Genomic DNA, 19,285 nt, shown 5'->3' on the forward strand with positions numbered 1-19,285 from the left:
AGTTGCTATACTATATCCCATTCAACGACCTCGCTGAATGACGTTCAGTCAAGACGTCGAACGTTACAATCAACGACTTGACGAGTTGTCCTTTAGTCATACAACTGAACAGCGCCATCCAATGAACGGGCTAGTGGTTCAATCAAACGGGAGATTAAACCAGTTGCCTGCGACATATAGATAAGCCAACGTTATCCCACATATGTATAGGTGAAGGTGCTAATAATTATCTCTTTGTAAGCATAATTTCCACACTAATATCTAGAATGTTAGACTAACTTATACAATCAGTAAGTAGAAGCTTAGGTAAAATTGTATGTTTATCAAATTACTTTTACATTATTTTGCTCTATTAAAGGTGTTGCAAAGTGTAAGTAATTAAATGACATGACACGTGTCTACTCCATTACTCTGATAAGGCTAATTAGTCTGAGTACGCCTAAAACCAATCGACATTTTAAGCTGTATGCAAGGAATGAGCAGAATACTGTGAAAACAAATGACAGTAGACTTAATTTAAAAGCTCACATTTGACAGATGTAAAACATGTAAATATGGGTTAAGTATACATATTTCTCTTACTCTCACTCTTTGAGTTTAATGTGTCAAATACGTTCTTCTCACACACCACTTAGCGAGGTTTAGGGCGACTTGCACAAACATATGAAATCTAGATTTAAGGTTAAATCTCGATTTAAGCCATTAATTTATATGGATTGACGTTTCTTAAATCGAGATTTGATACTAAATCTAGATTTAATATGTTTGTGCAAGTGGCCCTTAGAGTAGTAAAGAAAATTCATTCTGTCACATCTTACTAAATTCATTATAGAAATTGAAAGCAGTGTAGGAGATAAAAAATGAATTATTCGGTAGGCGTATGAAAAATATCCTCTATTCTCTTGAATAAAAAATCGCACAAAGCATGTTTCTCACAAATCCATCCTAAGTATACTAGTACAACTTATCTACATTTTTACAAGTAAGAAGATCCTAAGAAAACTATTCTGCTTGGACCTTATTTAAATGATTATTAGTTACAGTAGGTTCTGTCTAGTCTCTAGCAAACAAATGACGTAGCCATTTCTAAGGACAGACAGGCTGACGACAACCTAATTACAACTGAAACATTACACTTAAGCAGAGAAAATGTATTTCTTGATTTAATTTATTTTAGCACTTTTGATATTTATTCAATCGATGGTATGATGTAAAATCATCAGAATATAATTATTAATAAGTATATCATTTTGGTACTGAATCGTGATTGGTTGAAAAGTACGCCACTGAAACTTCGAATATGTGTGACATAATTATATGACCACAGACAACTGTCAAAAGTCTACTTCGGCTACGCAAATCTATTCCTTTCAATAGGCATTGACGACCATAAACTAACCTATAGTGTAACCAACTTATCCCTCTGCTGAGTGTAAGTTTTGCAATTTACGCAAACGAAAATGATGGTTGTATCCTGTCATTTGTTTCATCATAGTCACCACTAGGGGCGCTGCTCTCTATGTATAAATAAATACGCACTCTTTAGTTTTTACGTAAACTATCAAAACTTACACCCGGTGACTATTACTCTTCATTCTTCCTAGTATTTATTCGTCAATGTTGGGCCAGATAAGTAGCTTCCACTATACAATCTAGTCTAAACCGTTTACCGCTACAAGGAAAAATCATCTTACAATTATTCGACAATCTCGTTCCGATCATCGTTATGTCGATCGCATGTTCTGACTGTTTCCTGTCGGGAGTATGTTGTCGAGGGACTGCCCTGACGCTATGGAGTCGGGACTCTGTAGTGATGCGCTGTACATCGGATTCATTGGGGTGGTTCCGCCGGCCTCGAATAGCGTACTGTCGTATACGCTGTTGCTCTGAAAGGAATAAATTGTATATTGAATAACGGTGTAGTTAATATGGTAGGTAGAATAGAATAGAATATGGTAAGTTCTGGATAGAAAACGTGATGAAATGTTGGTCAGATCAGTGTCGCAAGATTTATAAGGAATAGATGGGTTGAATTATTTTTTGATGAATCCATCGGGTGACTACCTAACTCAGTTTATAACCTAATTTTACCGCGTAATGGCAGTGATTATATCACAGGACGAATGATTCATTAAGGGCGTTAATAGGGCTAACTAGCGCCGCCAATGGATAGGATCGAAGCAGCCAAAGTCACCAACCGCTAAACCATCCGGTCGTCACTATAAAGGCCGCCCATCTCATCTGGTAGATGACGCTCGGCCGAGACACCTACACTGCGGGGTCTCACTCACCTGGTAGATGTAGTCGGAGTCGGTCTTGAGCGAGCTGAAGCTCTGCTGGTGCGGCAGAGACACCTGCTCATCGTCCAGAGGCTCGTCCATCTGAGCTTTGTACGAGAACATGATGCTTGGCTGCGACACACTGCGGGGGAGATACGGAATACTTTATTATTATCATAATCATCATCAGCTTTCTGTTATATTCGGTATAGACCTCCATTCATCATCGTCATCATCACGACCCATCCTGTCCCCACTGCTGGGGCATGGGTCTCCTTCCAGTAAGAGAGAGGTTTCCTCCTATATGTATGACATTCTTTATGTATGCTAAATGATTCGGTCCTGAATAATTTCGAATGGCCTGCAATTATACATTGTTTCACGGGGAAAAATATCTGATACAAACAAAAACTACCCTTATTCGAATGTGATAAGGGTCCTATCAGATGTCTTTCCCCGTGAAACAAGGTATAAATGATATCTAGGTAGGTTATACCTACATCTACAGTACTTACTAAAAGTTAATTTTGATGTAGACCTATTTCAAAATAAGTTAACAAACGCGATTGGTTAAAATTAGTCGTGCGTAGGGACAAGATAACTCGGAAAGAAGCGAAAGTTGTTAATTACCGTAACGAAAGGAAGGTTTTGATTCTTTGTGTTTGTAAGCCGTTACGAAGGGAAATTCAACAGTAATTCGGATGATGACAGTGATTCGGTCATTTGGAACGAATGGGAGAGGATCGCAGCGCAAAGAGAGCCTATCAAGGTCAGCCGTCGGGTAAACGCCCAGTCGGGCGGCCCAGGTATCGCTGGCGTGACGTGGTGCTAGCCGACCTGCGCGAGCTCCAGGCTAGCGACTGGCAGGACACAGCGCAGGACCGAGGAAAATGGCGAGTTCTTGTATCGGAGGCCAAGACTCATTTTGGGTCGCTGCGCCAGCGGAGTAAGTAAGTAAGTAAGTAATTCGGATGATGATTTAAGTGTGAGCCCGGCTCTCAGTGTCCCACTGAGTGCACACTATATGGACAGTATGGACACATCTGATAGACGCCATTACTTAATAAAATTACTATTGTCGATAGAATAGCGGACATAAGAATGACTCACACAAGGTCTAGTCACTATATTTCAGCCCCTCGAAGTTCATTGACCAGAAACAATACAGTATACAGTCTGTAGTTAATCAAAAACTCTCAAATAATGAAATAATAACCGTTGCAATTTTAATGGCAGACCGATTCGTGTCTGCGATATGGCGACACCGACGATATAATAATTTTATCGGAATACCACACCCTCTATTCCCTAGGGATGGTGTTCGTTAGTCACGGATATAGTTACTGGCTACTCATGTAACGTTCCCTAGTGACTAATATCAAGGCCGCAACCTCAAGTGAAATAAGCCTATTACAAGCCTACTTACGTAAACACGATTTCTAGTACATTAGCTACGGACGACGCCAAACCGCAAATGCGTAAAAAATTACGACGCGCCAGTGTCATTAAGGTCAAGTTTCGCTTGTTCGGTTCAGTCAAGCAAGTAGCAATATGGTTTAGTAAATGGGTCTGTTTGGAACTTTAAAGAAAAAAAGATAAGTTTGGTAATTACTTTAAAATTATTGTAACACTATCATTAGCTGTTTGGTGCTCAAATCAGAAGCTGTGTTTATAATTTATGTGGCGCATTATAATAATATACCTTCCTAGCACTTTAAATAACTTACTTACTAGTAGGTACAGCACAGTACAGTGCTCCAAAATTGATAATGCGCATAGAAATCTTAGACAGATCGGTTGTTTTCGATTATGTGACACATGATATTGACTCCTATTTCTTTCGAACAAGGTGCAAAATGCAAGTGTTTTTTTAAGGCTCTTACGATTTAATGATTCGGGTGTGAAGATCTGCATGTGCATTATTAATTTTGGACAAGTATACCTGTAGCGTATCTAACTTTATAGTATCTGTCACACATTGCATTACACAAGTCGCTAGTCGACTATGTCACCGCACCATACATAGTAACATAACCATCGACAATAAAGTGTTGAGTTGAGGTAAATGGGCAGACCGATATGTGAAATTAAAACATACTACTTTTGGCAAACAAACTAACAATATGGCTACTTTTTATCCCTGAATTCTCACGGGAAACCATTAAAAACAAGTCGAAGCTTATGGGAAAATCTACTCATTAATATAACTGAACTCACCTAAAGAACTCGCTCAAGAAGGTCCTATAAACCAGCGGCGTGTAGAGACAGAAGTACATCCAGGTGGTGACGTCGACGACGCACAGGCCCGACTGCAGGGCGCCCCACGCCAGCAGCCCTGCGCCCGTCGCCTGCGCCGCGTCCAGAAGCGTCAGCAGCAGGATGTAGACATAGAAGGATAGCTTCGCTGTGGAAGGGGAGGGTGGTTAATACATTAATGTGATATACGGCTGTAATCCCCAGAAGGGGTAGTTAGTGGTGATTCGCAAGTGAGTCACTCGCTTTTCGAATTAGGTTTGTATTCCCGTGATACGTAGTTAATTTAATAGGCGTGGTTTAATTTAATAGTAACGCCTGAATGCACAAAAGGGGTATATCATATTGTAGTATTTGAAAGGAGCATCTCCAAGTGACTTTCATCATCCTTGTACATAATCACACGTCCGGCGCGTAAATACACACATGGTTCTAAGGAAGTTTTACCTTCACTGAATGCACTAATAAAGATAAATAGTGCTTGTTTATGGGTGATGTGATGGCTGACTAATACATGTATTTATTGAATACTTGAAAGAAGGTACACATATGAATAATTATAAATAGTTCACATTTCCAGAGGCACAGTATATCTAACCACAATAACCACATTATGTGTGTCAAAACTAAATATTTAAATGTATTTTAGATATGGAATAATATAAGACAAGCATACTATTTAGGTCCGAAAATGAGACCTAGCCACCATGTTACTGGATATCAATAACTTTTTCAATAAAAATATACCACTTCCTTTTATTCTGATCAAACTGAGACAGTCAGTTAAGTAGATATGTTGCATAAGAGTATTTGTTTACAATCATAAATTATTCTTATCAAAATGGCATGAGTTCAGAGAACTGCCCATAAAGCTATTAATGGTATGAGCACTCAATACACAAGGAAGATTATTACTTTATATGGCTAATAATGCATGTAATAATCACTTTAATAATTCTAAATAGCCTTATAATAGAGCATATAAAGTGTGGTAACAAGCATTAGTTACATAAACTTGTAACAGATTAATTAAAAAGGAAGTTAAATGCTTATTTAATAAACTGTAATTAAAATCAAGTGAGGCAATTACTTAAATTTCATTCACACTTACACTCTACTGTACAAAGCCTTTGTCTTTATTTATTAAGCAGAAAGAGATCACTGACCTACAATACCTGCATGAAATCACTACTGTTGGTCAATTTAATGATTATTGTTCATTCATAAAAAGATAGGAGGAAAATAAACTTGATTTAAGGAAACTGATAAGTCTAGTTTGTGATGACATAGTCTTTTTTAGGGTTCCGTAGCCAAAATGGCAAAAACGGAACCCTTATAGTTTCGTCATGTCCGTCTGTCCGTCTGTCCGTCTGTCACAGCCGATTTACTCGGAAACTATAAGTACTACAGTGATGAAATTTGATGGGAATATGTGTTGTATGAACCGCTACAAAAATATGACACTAAATAGTAAAAAAAAGAATTGAGGGTGGGGCCCCCCATACATGTAACTGAGGGATGAAATTTTTTTTTTCGATGTACATACCCGTGTGGGGTATCAATGGAAAGGTCTTTTAAAATGATATAAAGTTTTCTAAAAAACATTTTTCTTAAAGTGAACGGTTTTTGAGATATCAGCTCTCAAAGTCGTAAAAAGTATGTCCCCCCCCCTCTATTTTTATAACTACGGGGTATAAAATTCTAAAAAAAATAGAGGTGATGCATGCTAATTAACTCTTTCAACGATTTTTGGTTTGATCAAAGTATCTCTTATAGTTTTTGAGATAGGTTGATTTAACTGTAATTTTGCTGCTACGGAACCCTTTGTGCGCGAGCCCGACTCGCACTTGGCCGGTTTTTTAGGTTACATTTATCCATTTGCTTGATAAGAAAAATACACGATATTAAACAGGTTTACTGAACAATAAAATTTTCTACTCTCAAATCAAAGCATATCCTCATAAAATCCTCCTTCTGGTAATAATGCAAACCTATCTAAATCTATGTATATGTATAATCTATATCCATTTCAAATGGCTCTATTTGAAATATAAACCTAGCACATACACATAAATTCAAAGTAAAGAAAGAAAGAAAATAAAAGGATACTTACATGGCAATGCTAAGTACTCTCTCATTGGGGTCCACGGCAGCAACAGTATAATGAAGTATATGACAGCAAACACCAGTGATGATGTAAACCAGAACAGCATGCCTCCGTGACCAAACAGGTCATAGTTGCCCGTGTCAATGTGAAACATATCATCAGGCATCACAATCTCTAGAGTCCCTTGTGTTATTGTAAATGCTAGTGAGATTAGTGACGTCACTAGCAACACATATCTGATGCTGCTGCGGCTATCCAGGTGACCTGATGATGAAGAATAATATGGTATTATTCAGAAATGGTTACCGATCATGTATTGAGGAGATTACAGTAAGTGTTAAAGTAAATCTAATGGTTTGTTCATTCTGTTTCTTAGTTACTGTAATGGATAAAATAATTTTAATGGAACCTCTTCAATAAATTTGAAACTCAATAAAACCTACATAAAAGTAGTTTAGAGTGAATAACTCAAAGATGTTTTTATAAATATCTCCCTTGAGGTTTGAGTTACAAAGGTTTTACTGTATTTCAATGTTAGGTAAAATAAATAAAAAAGCAACATACCAAAAGCCAATCCAAATATGACGACGCTCATTTCTGTAGCCAGCAGGAAGAACCTCACAGTGACCCACAGCACCTTGTCCACCAGCCCGCCCAGCGGCACCGCCGCATTCACCGTCATGGACACCCCACATCTCACCACACTTATTATCACATTGCCCCATACCAACGTGTAGAATGTCAGGAATATAGGGCTGCTTGTAGCTCTTAACTTTAACTGGGCTTTGTTAAATCTGAACAATAGGAACAGCACAAACAATGCATTTGGTATCAATATTATCACATCCCACAGCCTGACCCTGTAAGAGAAGAATTGTGTTACAACTAGTGATACTCTAGGAGCACAAAAAATATCCTTGAACACCGTAGATGCCTTACCTTGAGTTGTTTATCTCATAGTACAAAACGTATTTACAAAAAGTGTCCTCTTTTACTGGGGGATAGTCAGAACCGTTGGACATCGTTGTTAATTTATCACTTGTTTTCCATTGATCGAGTGGTCAGAAGCTTAATAGCCGTAACTTGATTTAGAAAATCAAATTAGCATTGTTATTGGTAGGCAATACTCTTCACGATGATACACGGTCTCGTCTTATTCTTGCACATATCTCTACAAATGCATCAGCATCTTAACACTTTAGCGTAGACTTTCATACGTAACAAAATAACTGGTCAACGCTTTTGGCTTTCTAATAATTTTCTCAATTATTCAACTCGAAGTAAACACGAAGGAAAATATTACAAAACGCCATCAATCAACAAATGAGTGAATGAATGAATCGCAATCAATCGAAATAGTTTTTTTTAATAAATGACAGTTGTTACAGAGTAAAATAATAGTAATAACATTTCATTCATTCATTTTGAGCCAGTGAATGGGTAAGTGCATAGTGTACAGTAACATTTATCCGACCACAGATAACACTGACAACGGAAATTAATGACAGTTGTTGACAGATAAAATCACAGACTACAAGCTTCGTAAAAAAATATTACTGTAAAAACGTAAATAAAATATTTTTTCTGAAAGTTTTGTTTATTCAGATGTTGTAAAATGTCGGCTGTGGGGCCAGAATTCTATCACTTTATCAAAAAACTAGAAGATAATGGTGACAAGCTTCCTCCCCCAACGTTGTCCCTAATACAACAGCCTTTGGAGTTCGAGTTTAATGTAAGTTTAATTACCTTACCTACCTTTTGGTTGTAACAAAAGTAAACAACGATCAAAACTAATACGTGAAACTTATTACAGAACTCCACTTGCTATATTTGCAATGGGTACTACGGGCCTAGTTTCGGAGAGCCAGTATGTGCAACTTGTCACGCCTTCTTATTTCCCGACTTCCCGTCGTATCTCCCCAACTCGCACTTCGCCAGTGAGAAGACTGATGACGGGGACTCCGGCAACGACGAGCCGTCCGACCTGAACTACAGCTCTGAGAGGAGGCTGAATCAAGTGCAATTTCCATCATGGTTCTACAGGGTGAGCTCATTTATAATATAAATAATAAATGTGCACATTGTATCTATTGGTGGGTAAATTATGACAGTCTGCTACATTGAGAGGGTTGTGTTGTAGAAGGGGAGGTTTTGTAGGTCCAGTACATAATAACATGAGCTTCTGTAGCAATACAGTTAAGTAGTTTTGCCATATAATACATTTTGAACATTGGTGGTTTGTTAATTTCCATCTTACAATAATATATAACTACGTAATTACTTATAACCTATACATCTTCTTCTTAACCATTTTATTAATTTTTTATTAATATTATCTTAAAAACTATGAAAATACTGAAATCTATGAAATAAAAGCTTTATTCCCTAAATTACATTTTATTTCAGAATTCTACTGACAATGAAACAAGTCCAGAAGATGAAGCCAGCAGAGCAAGCAACTCAGGCCCCGGTGCAAGCAGCAGCAGCAACGAGGATCCTCCGCGGCCAAACCCCATCAACATGGATGTCATAGTTGGGCAGGGCCCGCCCATGCCTGCACCCAACCTGGCTCGGTCACTGCAGGCACTGTCCACTCCGAGGATGCCGGACAATCTGGAGCCGGGCTTGGTGGAACAACTTCCTTCTGAAGGTGATTAGATTAGTGTGTAGCGATAGCTTCCTTAGATCTAAAATTTATTTCATTTAAAATAGTAAAGCTTGCATTATCTGATATATTCACCCAAAGCAGCAAAGGCCCATTCCTTACAGTGCTGTGTATCTTAAGTTACTTACTGGTTTGTCTTGGATTAGCAAAAAATAGTCAGAACTTTGAAAGAATATCACAAAGGTGAATATTTGGTTCTTTGCATCTAGAGAGCTCATCTACTTCTATTTATTCAGTAGACAAGCCCATAAAAAATCCAAACAGACCAAAAGTTACAAGATATCCACCAATACTGACACTGTTGCTCTTGTGCTAGTCTATCTCTATTGTCATGATCAATTCATATCAATTTATTTCCAGTCTATATCTATTGTCACGATGCCTTAATTTACTAGCAAAATGTACTAAACTACAACCTCCCGTCCCAGTGCTGCTCTGCATCTTCAGCTACCTGGACGACCTCTCTCTCTGCGCGTGCGCGGCGGTGTGCGCGCGCTGGGGCCGCCTGGTGGAGGCGCGCGTGCCGCCGCTGCGCTGGGCCGCCTTCGCGAACAAACGGTTCCCGCTGTACAAGCCCATGCAGCCGCATGTTGACTGGCATAAGGTGGGTTTTTGCGGAATGGTATTTTGAAAAGTATCAAATGTGCAAGTTGCAAATTGTTACTGCACATTGTAGATCCGAAAGCAAAATAACAATATGAAAAACTTCACATAAGTGGAAAGTAGGGTGTAAAGGCATTAGGCTACGATTCCACCATTTTCATAATGGTTTTGTCACCGTAACAAACCCTAGTCTAGCTCTTGTGGTCATAACCGACACCCTAAAAAGGTACTGTTTCTTTCTGTTTCAACTAATCACTTCGCCATCAGCCTTTGGAACTACATAATACCTATAAATTTAATAATATAAATTATGTTACAGAAATACCGTGCTCTCGTAGAGTCGTCGTTCTGCCGCAACTGCCTGGTGCAGATGTGTGCGCAGGCGCAGCCCGCCGGCGAGGAGAGCCACTGGAGAAGGAACCGACTTAGGATCGAACTGAAGGTAGGTACATTCAGAATACAAACCCATATTATTCCTTATTTCCGATTTACTAACAATAGATGTCTGTCGTGTGATTGTTTTTATTTGTAGAACACATTGATCCATGTTGAAATGGAATACTCACACACCATCAACTTCATAGCCTTGTCATTATTCGGGTCCGGGCCTTTCTACTACATCAAAATACCTACCTATTGGCTCGGCAAAGGCCTCATTATAAATTTCACCATATATAATTACCACCGTTCCCGATCATGTGCGAAAAAACCTGTCGAGGTCATCCCGCCATCTCTGTCTGGGTTTTCCGCGACGCCGTTTCCGTCACTAAGGCACCCATTTTTTCAACTATGTTAAAACCCAATCCTCTAAAAAAAAACCTTATATCCTGTAGATGTTGCGCAACGACCCCCCAGAGGGCATCGCGGCGACCCCGCTGGACCCCGTGTGCTGCCACTGGCAGGCCTCCGTCACCGGGCCCGCCGGCTCGCCCTACGAGGGCGGCGCCTTCTACCTCTACATACAGGTGCCTTACACGTGAGTAGCTGTGTTATTGTATGTAGTTTCATCAGGTGAATCCATTCTTGCTGTCTCTTGCTGTTTCCGACGTTCGTTACATAGAAAAAAAAAAACAAGATGGCGGCCATCTTAGCATTTTACATCTGCGAACGAAAGGTAAGGGAGGATCTGGAATGCTCTACGGAACGCACTAGTATTATTTACTGTATGGTGGGCGGATAATTACGTACAAATCTCCGCCATAGCGTAAAAATACTAGTATTTACTGTGTGTTTCCGATGAAAGAGGAACAAAATGGCGTCCATTTAAGCATGTTAAATCTACAAACGAAGGGTAAGAGAGTATCCAGAATCCCGCTAGATGGTCCGCAACGACCCTCCAGAGGGCATCGCGGCGACCCCGCTGGACCCCGTGTGCTGCCACTGGCAGGCCTCCGTCACCGGGCCCGCCGGCTCGCCCTACGAGGGCGGCGCCTTCTACCTCTACATACAGGTGCCCTACACGTGAGTACCAGTGTTATATATTGTATGTAGTTTCATTAGGTGAATACAATCCATGCAGGGAATTTTCAAGCGGTGCTAAGCTTTAAGCCGCGTCCACGACGCCAGCGAGTGGATCGGCGGCGTGCACTAGTATTATTTACTTCATGAGGATAACTGCGTTGCTCAGATGGACGCCATTTTGTTATTTTTTTTATACAATGTGTTGTTTTTCGAACCCGACAAACTTTAAGGGTGTATTCTACGGGTGATTTCATCGGGAAAACATCCCCAAATGTGGGGTCAAATCTCAATATTCTAGAAATGGCAGCCATTTTAAAGTTTGTATATGTAATGATCGGTTTATATGAAAAAAAAAAACAAAATGGCGTCTATCTTAGCTTGTCATATCTGGGTAAGAGAGGATCCAGAGTCCCGCTAGATGGTCCGCAACGACCCCCCAGAGGGCATCGCGGCGACCCCGCTGGACCCCGTGTGCTGCCACTGGCAGGCCTCCGTCACCGGGCCCGCCGGCTCGCCCTACGAGGGCGGCGCCTTCTACCTCTACATACAGGTGCCCTACACGTGAGTACCAGTGTTATTGTATGTAGTTTCATCAGGTAAATCCATTGTTGCTCTCTCTTGTACATATAGGTGCCTTACACAATGATATGAGTAGCTTTGTCAATTGTATGTAGGTACTTTCATCAGGTACATTCAATCCATTCAGGAAAGTTTCAAGCGGTGCTAAGCTTTAAGCCGCGGCCATGATGCCAGCGGGCGGATCGGCGGCGCGCACTAATACTAATACTAGTAGGTATTTAATCTGTGGTACCATTAATTACATAAATAAAACAAAATGGCGTCCATCTGAGCATGTTACATCTACAAACGAAGGGTAAAAGAGCACCCAGAGTGCCCCAGAGTCCAGCTAGATGGCCCGCAACGCCCCTCCAGAGGGCATCGCGGCGACCCCGCTGGACCCCGTGTGCTGCCACTGGCAGGCCTCCGTCACCGGGCCCGCCGGCTCGCCCTACGAGGGCGGCGCCTTCTACCTCTACATACAGGTGCCTTACACGTGAGTAGCTGTGTTATTGTATGTAGTTTCATAAGGTGAATCCATTCTTGCTAACTCTAGTACGTACTGCTGGGTGATTTTCTATCTCGGGTGTCATGGACTCGCGATTTCCAACCGTATAAATCTATTATGGGTTTCTGACCATCTTTTGGCATCGGCTATCTCGGTCATGATCACTAAACCAATAGTGGGTATAAGATTTATCGATACACTAGGGGTTGCAAAATTTTTGTGAAAATAGTCTGTGATTTGGTTAGCCGACTAAATGAAAACTTCATTTCACTTCAAACTACGACTACTGTATTTATCAAATCTTTAATTTGCCGCATTATTTAGAAAAATGGCGATACTGGAAGCTATTGTCAAATGATTGTCAAAACAAACTACAAGGAACCATCCAAAACAGAGATTGATTTTGGTGTGTGTGTTTTTTATAATTACCTGAATCCTGTGTTTTAATTGTTCATTTTATCTAAGGTAAGTACATAATTAACGTATTACTATTAAAATTTTAAACTTAGTCATACACACGAACGAAATATGGGAAATTTTTACAAAGTCGTGAAAAATGAACATTTATTGTTCTTAATAAAAGCATTGAGATCAATGATTTCTAGTACGATACGCTAGTAATATAAGTCGATGATTGAGATCTAACACTTGGTACTGGGAACTCAGTTATTAAAAGTAGATTGATCACTGAGCCATTAAATAATCTTCACATTTGTGCAGGTTGTGCTTGTTAGTAATATTTTTGTGAGGCATATCATGTGCCAAGAAAAAAGATTGAATAGGACAATAATATTGTATTTTATTTCCAGGATGGCGCCTTTAAGAAAAGTCTCAGATCGACAAATGGACATTTTGTTGGAGTTCGTTGAAAGACATAAAGAGCTTGCTGTTGGCCGATACCCTCCCGGCCCACTAGGCATACAATCAGCACGTTGACTATGGGACAGTGCAGCATTACAATTATATGAATTATATTCAATTGGGTCTGGAGTTACAAAAACTGGTCAAAAATTCTGATGGGCATTCACATGTAAAGTGTAAAAGTGCAATCATAACTTAAACAAGGTTAAAGTAGAAAAAATATTTTAATAATGATTATAGTAAGACTGGTAGAAGCAAAATGTGATAGGAAGTTATGTGATTTAAAATCAAAAATAAAAGCCATTAATATAAATTGTGTTTTTTATTACTAAATTATACATATACAGCAAAAATCAGCCTATCAAAGTCAGGTTATTTTAGTTCCTTTAAATTCACAGCCTCTGGACAAGGTTGGCCCTCATGCGCCCTGCATCTGCATCAGCAGCACCATAAGCCACGTTACCAATATGCTGCACCCGAATGTTACCAGCAGCAGGCAAGTTGTCGTCACTGGTATATTGTGTGCATTTGCTATATTGTGTAGTAGGTACACAACAGTCATTTACTGCACACGGTGTGCCAGCAAACATCTCCAGCGTGTTTTAAGGGCCCCAATGCACCGCTCCACAGTATTTCTGACACGGCAGTGTAGATCAGTGTAGTGTTCTTCTGGGGATCCTACAGCTGCATTGAGGATAGGTGTTAATATCCATGGCCGTAGAGCATAACCAGAGTCCCCTGAAACCAATTTTAAAACAACAGTTAGGTACCTATACTTACTGAAAAAAAACAAATACGTACTGAAATAATTTCCTTCTAAGTAATTACTTACTATTTACTAATTATGGAAGACCAAAAATTTGCAAGATTCACAAAACAAACATCAAAGAAATATTATTTTGTTCAAGACAGTTCAAGATCATAAGAACAAGAAGACTTCAGCGTCACAATAAAAAAAAAACGTTATTTTCTACATTCTATGGTGACTCTATGGTTTAAAAGCTACTATTTACTAGTTGCCCAAGACAAGACGGTTGGCCAACCCAAATTAGTACTTATGATTCCAACTATCCGATACAAAATACCAATCTCGGGTTTCGATAAAATATTCGCATACAAAATTTTAACAAGATGGCGGCCGGTGGGTTTTGAAGCCCATACCAACTATGACGTCATTATTCGACCCCAACCGAACATACACAATACGAATAGTGTCAAAATTTGCTTTTTGACAGTAAGATCACGGTGAAGAGAGTTATCAACGAGATAGAAAATAGCCCCGCTGGTGCCTTACACGTGAGTAGCACTTTCATCAGCTAGTCTATTTTCTATCTCGGGTGTCATGGATTCGCGATTTCCAACCGTATAAATCTATTATGGATTTCTAACCGTCTTTTGGTATCGGCTATCTCGGTCATTATCACTAAACGAATAGTGGGTATGAGATTTATCGATACACTAGAGGTTGCGAAAAGTTTGTGAAAATATTCTGTGATTTGGTTAGCCGACTAAATGAAAAAGTCATTTCACTTCAAACTACGACTACTGCATTTATCAAATCTTTAATTTGCCGCATTATTTAGAAAAATGGCGATACTGGAAGCTATTGTCAAATGATTGTCAAAACAAACTGCAAGGAACCATCCAAAACAGAGATTGATTTTGGTGTGTGTTTTTTTATAATTACCCGACTCCTGTGTTTTAATTGTTCATTATATCTAAGGTAAGTACATAATTAACGTATTACTATAAAAAATTTAAACTTAGTCATACACAGAACGAAATATGGCAAATTTTTACAAAGTTGTGAAAAATGATCATTTATTGTACTTAATAAAAGCATTGACATCAATGATTTCTAGTACTATACGCTAGTAATATAAGTCGATGATTGAGATCTAACACTTGGTACTGGGAACTCAGTTATTAAAAGTAGATTGATCACTGAGCCATTAAATAATCTTCACATTTGTGCAGGTTGTGCTTGTTAGTAATATTTTTGTGAGGCATATCATGTGGCAAGAAAAAAGATTGAATAGGACATTAATATTGTGTTTTATTTCCAGGATGGCGCCTTTAAGAAAAGTCTCAGATCGACAAATGGACATTTTGTTGGAGTTCGTTGAAAGACATAAAGAGCTTGCTGTTGGCCGGTACCCACACCCGGCCCACTAGGCATACAATCAGCACGTCGGCTATAGGACAGTGCAGCATTACAATTATATGAATTATATTCAATTGGGTCTGGAGTTACAAAAACTGGTCAAAAATTCTGACGGGCATTCACATGTAAAGTGGCAATGTGCAATCATAACTTAAAGGTTAAAGTAGAAAAAATATTTTAATAATGATTATAGTAAGACTAGTAGAAGCAAAATGTGATATGTAGTTATGTGATTTAAAATAAAAATAAAAGCCATTAATATAAAATGTGTTTTTTATTACTAAATTATACATACACAGCAAAAATCAGCCTATCAGAGTCAGGTTATTTTAGTTCCTTCAAATTCACAGCCTGGACAAGGTTGGCCCTCATGCGCCCTGCATCTGCATCAGCAGCACCATAAGCCACGTTACCAATATGCTGCACCCGAATGTTATCAGCAGCAGGCAAGTTGTCGTCACTGGTATATTGTGTGCATTTGCTATATTGTGTAGTACACAGCAGGCATTTACTATTTTTGCAGCTTTGGTGGGCTCATAGTGAAGCACACGGTGTGCCAGCAAACATCTCCAGCGTGTTTTAAGGGCCCCAATGCACCGATCCACAGTATTTCTGACAAGGCAGGTGTAGATCAGTGTAGTGTTCTTCTGGGGATCCTACAGCTGCATTGAGGATAGGTGTTAACATTCATGGCCGTAGAGCATAACCAGAGTCCCCTGAAACCAATTTTAAAACAACAGTTAGGTACCTATACTTACTGAAAAAAAAAACAAATACCTACTGAAATAATTTCCTTCTAACTAATTACTTACTATTTACTAATTATGGAAGACCAAAAATTTGCAAGATTCACAAAACATGAAAGAAATATTATTTTGTTCAAGATCATAAGAACAAGAATACTTCAGCGTCACAATTAAAAAAAAACGTTATTTTCTACATTCTATGGTGACTCTATGGTTTAAAAGCTACTATTTACTAGTTGCCCAAGACAAGACAGTTGGCCAACCCAAATTAGTACTTATGATTCCAACTATCCGATACATAATACCAATCTCGGGTTTCGATAAAATATTCGCATACAAAATTTTAACAAGATGGCGGCCGGTGGGTATTGAAGCCCATACCAACTATGACGTCATTATTCGACCCCAACCGAACATACAAAATACGAATAGTGTCAAAATTTGCTTTTTGACAGTAAGATCACGGTGAAGAGAGTTATCAACGAGATAGAAAATAGCCCCGCAGGTATCCATTCTTGCTCTCTCTTGTAAATACAGTTTCAGTTATGTAGAGTAGAATTAAACCGGGTGGGAGTACTCGAATTATGTGTCTATTATTTTTGCATAATGTGTCTATTCCCTTTAGGTATTAACTGCCTCCCTAAGCTTGGACCATTTCCCTCCACAATGGTCCACTGTGGCTTTGTGGGTTCACACATTTAGATGTGCAAGTTTCCATTTGAGGTTTTTCTTCACCATAAGCACACCAAAGAATTGATTCTTACATGCCAGGATTTGATAAATCGAATGAGAGGATTCCTTATCCACTACGCCACCACGGCCCTATCATTAGTTCAATGTACAATTTAATTGGTTCTACATAATATTAAACCAATAACTAAACTCCTCTCATCTCCATAGCTACCCAATGAACCCTCCCGTGGTACGGTTCCTGACCCGCATCTTCCATCCCAACGTGTCCCGCCACGGAGACGTCGGCATCGACTCTGTGCACCACAACTGGACGCTGGCACTGACCATCAGCAAAGTGCTGATCTCTATACAGAGCCTGCTGACTGACCCGTATACTGCTGTGAGTTGCACTTGCTTACATAGCATTTTAAGTTGTATGTTTTTAGAAGACTTGTTTGGAATGTTACATCCTGTACATGTAGTAGCTTCACAAGTTGCGTCATAAAGCCACACGGTTTTAGTTCGACGCTTGCAACCTAGCAGATTCGCGATTATGAACGATTTTACCCATACTGCAACAATCGAGTAGTTTTAGTCACCCGTGTAATCCCCATCACCATTATATTTAAAAAAAAAAACCCAATGGATGTATTAGTATACTATATCCGACAGAGGTGATAGAAGGCTGAATGAATGAGTACAATGCACAGAAGTTGTCGGATAAGTGGGCAACCCGACAACTTCATGCTAAAATACCATGATATTAAAAGTTAATCTCTCATCACCAGGTATGCATGGAGCCAGAGATAGGCGAGATGTACGCGAACCAGCGCGCCAAGTTCGAGGCGATCGCGCGGCGCTGGACGTGGCGCTACGCCATGCACGACGTGCTACATAACGTGCTCTAGACGAAGATAGGAGAACCTTCTGGAAGTTTCTGGACGAAATAGAAGGAGGTGGAATGTTTTAGAAATTGTAATATTAAGCTCAACAGTAACTTAAGTGTGGTACTCGATGCGTGACGTGTTACACATCACACATGTTCTGTAGACGCAGCCAGGCGAACCTTTTGGAAGTTTCTGGATGAGATAGAAGGAAGTGGAATGTTCTAGAAATTGATGCTGATATTATATTAGGCTCAACAGTACCTCAAGTGCGGTTTTGGTTGGCTATTAGGTATAGTTACGCAGGCGAGTTACTGGACAACAGAGAGGAGGTGGAATGTTCTAGAAATTGTTACGAAAGATACAAGAGAGACTACGTTATGGTCAATATTGTAAGACAAATGAGGCAGTACACTGCAGGCACAGAATATGTTGGATAGTATGTTTGAGTTTCAGAATATCGCGTATTACTTCAACTGTGTTGAATGCGACTACAGAGTTTTTTGTCTTCTTATTTCTAGATTAGTTCTTGCTTTTGTAGCTTGGCTATATTTATGAGCGATCTAACTGGACAAATTATGAAATATGCAACATTTTATAACGGAAAATTATTATAGAAGATACCCGAAAAGACAAGTTATTATGAAATGAGACCTGAAATGTTTAGGTCATTATTAATAGATGCAAATATTTTATACCTGCTCTGATATTTAATCTTCCCAAGTTTCACATTTATGTACCTACCTATGTGTAATAGCTCTAATTAATTATAATAAAATTTTATTTACTTATACGTAAAATTTTGAAAGGTAATTTGATTGTGTAAAAATGATGGCTGTGTCGGAATAAAATGTAAGGATTATGAAATAAAATATATTATCTGCTGTACTTTCTAAAGTTTTATTTTGAGAAGTACCAATCCAGCAATAATGCCTATCGTTTTGGTTCTTGATTTATCGAAGGGGAAATTGATAGGTATATATAGCTGGATTACCATTTTATAATAATATGGTTGATGATATAGGGTAGATCACTAGCATGTTGATTCCGGAGCTCTTTATGCAGATGGAAAATTATAGAAACTAATTACCATCACATCACTGGACTCCGATCCACTAGGTACTCAACACACTATATTATCGCCTTGACATTTTTTTAAATGATCAGTTCGTATTTTGCTGAACCTATCTTTGGTAGTAAACTGCGCTGCTCTCTTCTTCCATATTTCTGTTAAAGATTTACAGTTACATAAACTAGGGATGCATTTCCCACTGCCTGGGGCCCTGCAGTAGCCAGGGTAAGGGGCTTCCCCTATCTGTAGCCATCTTCTAGTGTCATCTAGCGGTAACTCTTCGTCTGTATATGACCAGCAAGTGTCCCATTCTACTAATATTTTTGTGCGTAACTGAAGTCTCCCAGGAATGAAGTGGTGTATGTATAATGCCAAACATGTGAAGCCCTGGGAAAATAAAGAATATGTAACAGAAAAGAAAATACGAAATGATTATAGGTATAAAGTAATAA

General features: G+C 39.2%; 2 protein-coding genes and 2 long non-coding RNA genes across 4 annotated transcripts; 2 read left to right on the top strand and 2 right to left on the bottom strand.

Moving 5' to 3' along the window:
* Positions 1-203: 203 nt before the first annotated feature.
* Positions 204-7,976, bottom strand: LOC105388039 (transmembrane protein adipocyte-associated 1 homolog). The gene is made up of 6 exons (XM_011558873.3): positions 7,579-7,976; positions 7,204-7,499; positions 6,646-6,903; positions 4,497-4,683; positions 2,292-2,421; positions 204-1,886 (listed from the first exon to the last, which is right to left on the bottom strand). Exons 1-6 carry the CDS (start codon positions 7,659-7,661, stop codon positions 1,725-1,727), a joined length of 1,116 nt encoding a protein of 371 aa, XP_011557175.2. The 5' UTR covers positions 7,662-7,976; the 3' UTR covers positions 204-1,724.
* Positions 7,977-8,152: 176 nt separating this feature from the next.
* Positions 8,153-18,649, top strand: LOC105388038. Its single transcript, XM_048628006.1, has 8 exons — positions 8,153-8,371; positions 8,453-8,683; positions 9,046-9,289; positions 9,733-9,908; positions 10,227-10,349; positions 10,741-10,883; positions 17,106-17,277; positions 17,666-18,649. Exons 1-8 carry the CDS (start codon positions 8,255-8,257, stop codon positions 17,783-17,785), a joined length of 1,326 nt encoding a protein of 441 aa, XP_048483963.1. The 5' UTR covers positions 8,153-8,254; the 3' UTR covers positions 17,786-18,649.
* On the bottom strand, positions 13,705-14,584 carry LOC125490030. Its single transcript, XR_007267404.1, has 2 exons — positions 14,128-14,584; positions 13,705-14,033 (listed from the first exon to the last, which is right to left on the bottom strand). It is a non-coding gene; the product is annotated as an uncharacterized LOC125490030 (long non-coding RNA).
* On the top strand, positions 14,609-15,851 carry LOC119692184. The gene is made up of 2 exons (XR_007267403.1): positions 14,609-15,018; positions 15,362-15,851. It is a non-coding gene; the product is annotated as an uncharacterized LOC119692184 (long non-coding RNA).
* Positions 18,650-19,285: the final 636 nt, after the last annotated feature.

Source organism: Plutella xylostella, chromosome 19 (genome assembly GCF_932276165.1).
Source record: "Plutella xylostella chromosome 19, ilPluXylo3.1, whole genome shotgun sequence".
Taxonomy (NCBI): domain Eukaryota; kingdom Metazoa; phylum Arthropoda; class Insecta; order Lepidoptera; family Plutellidae; genus Plutella; species Plutella xylostella.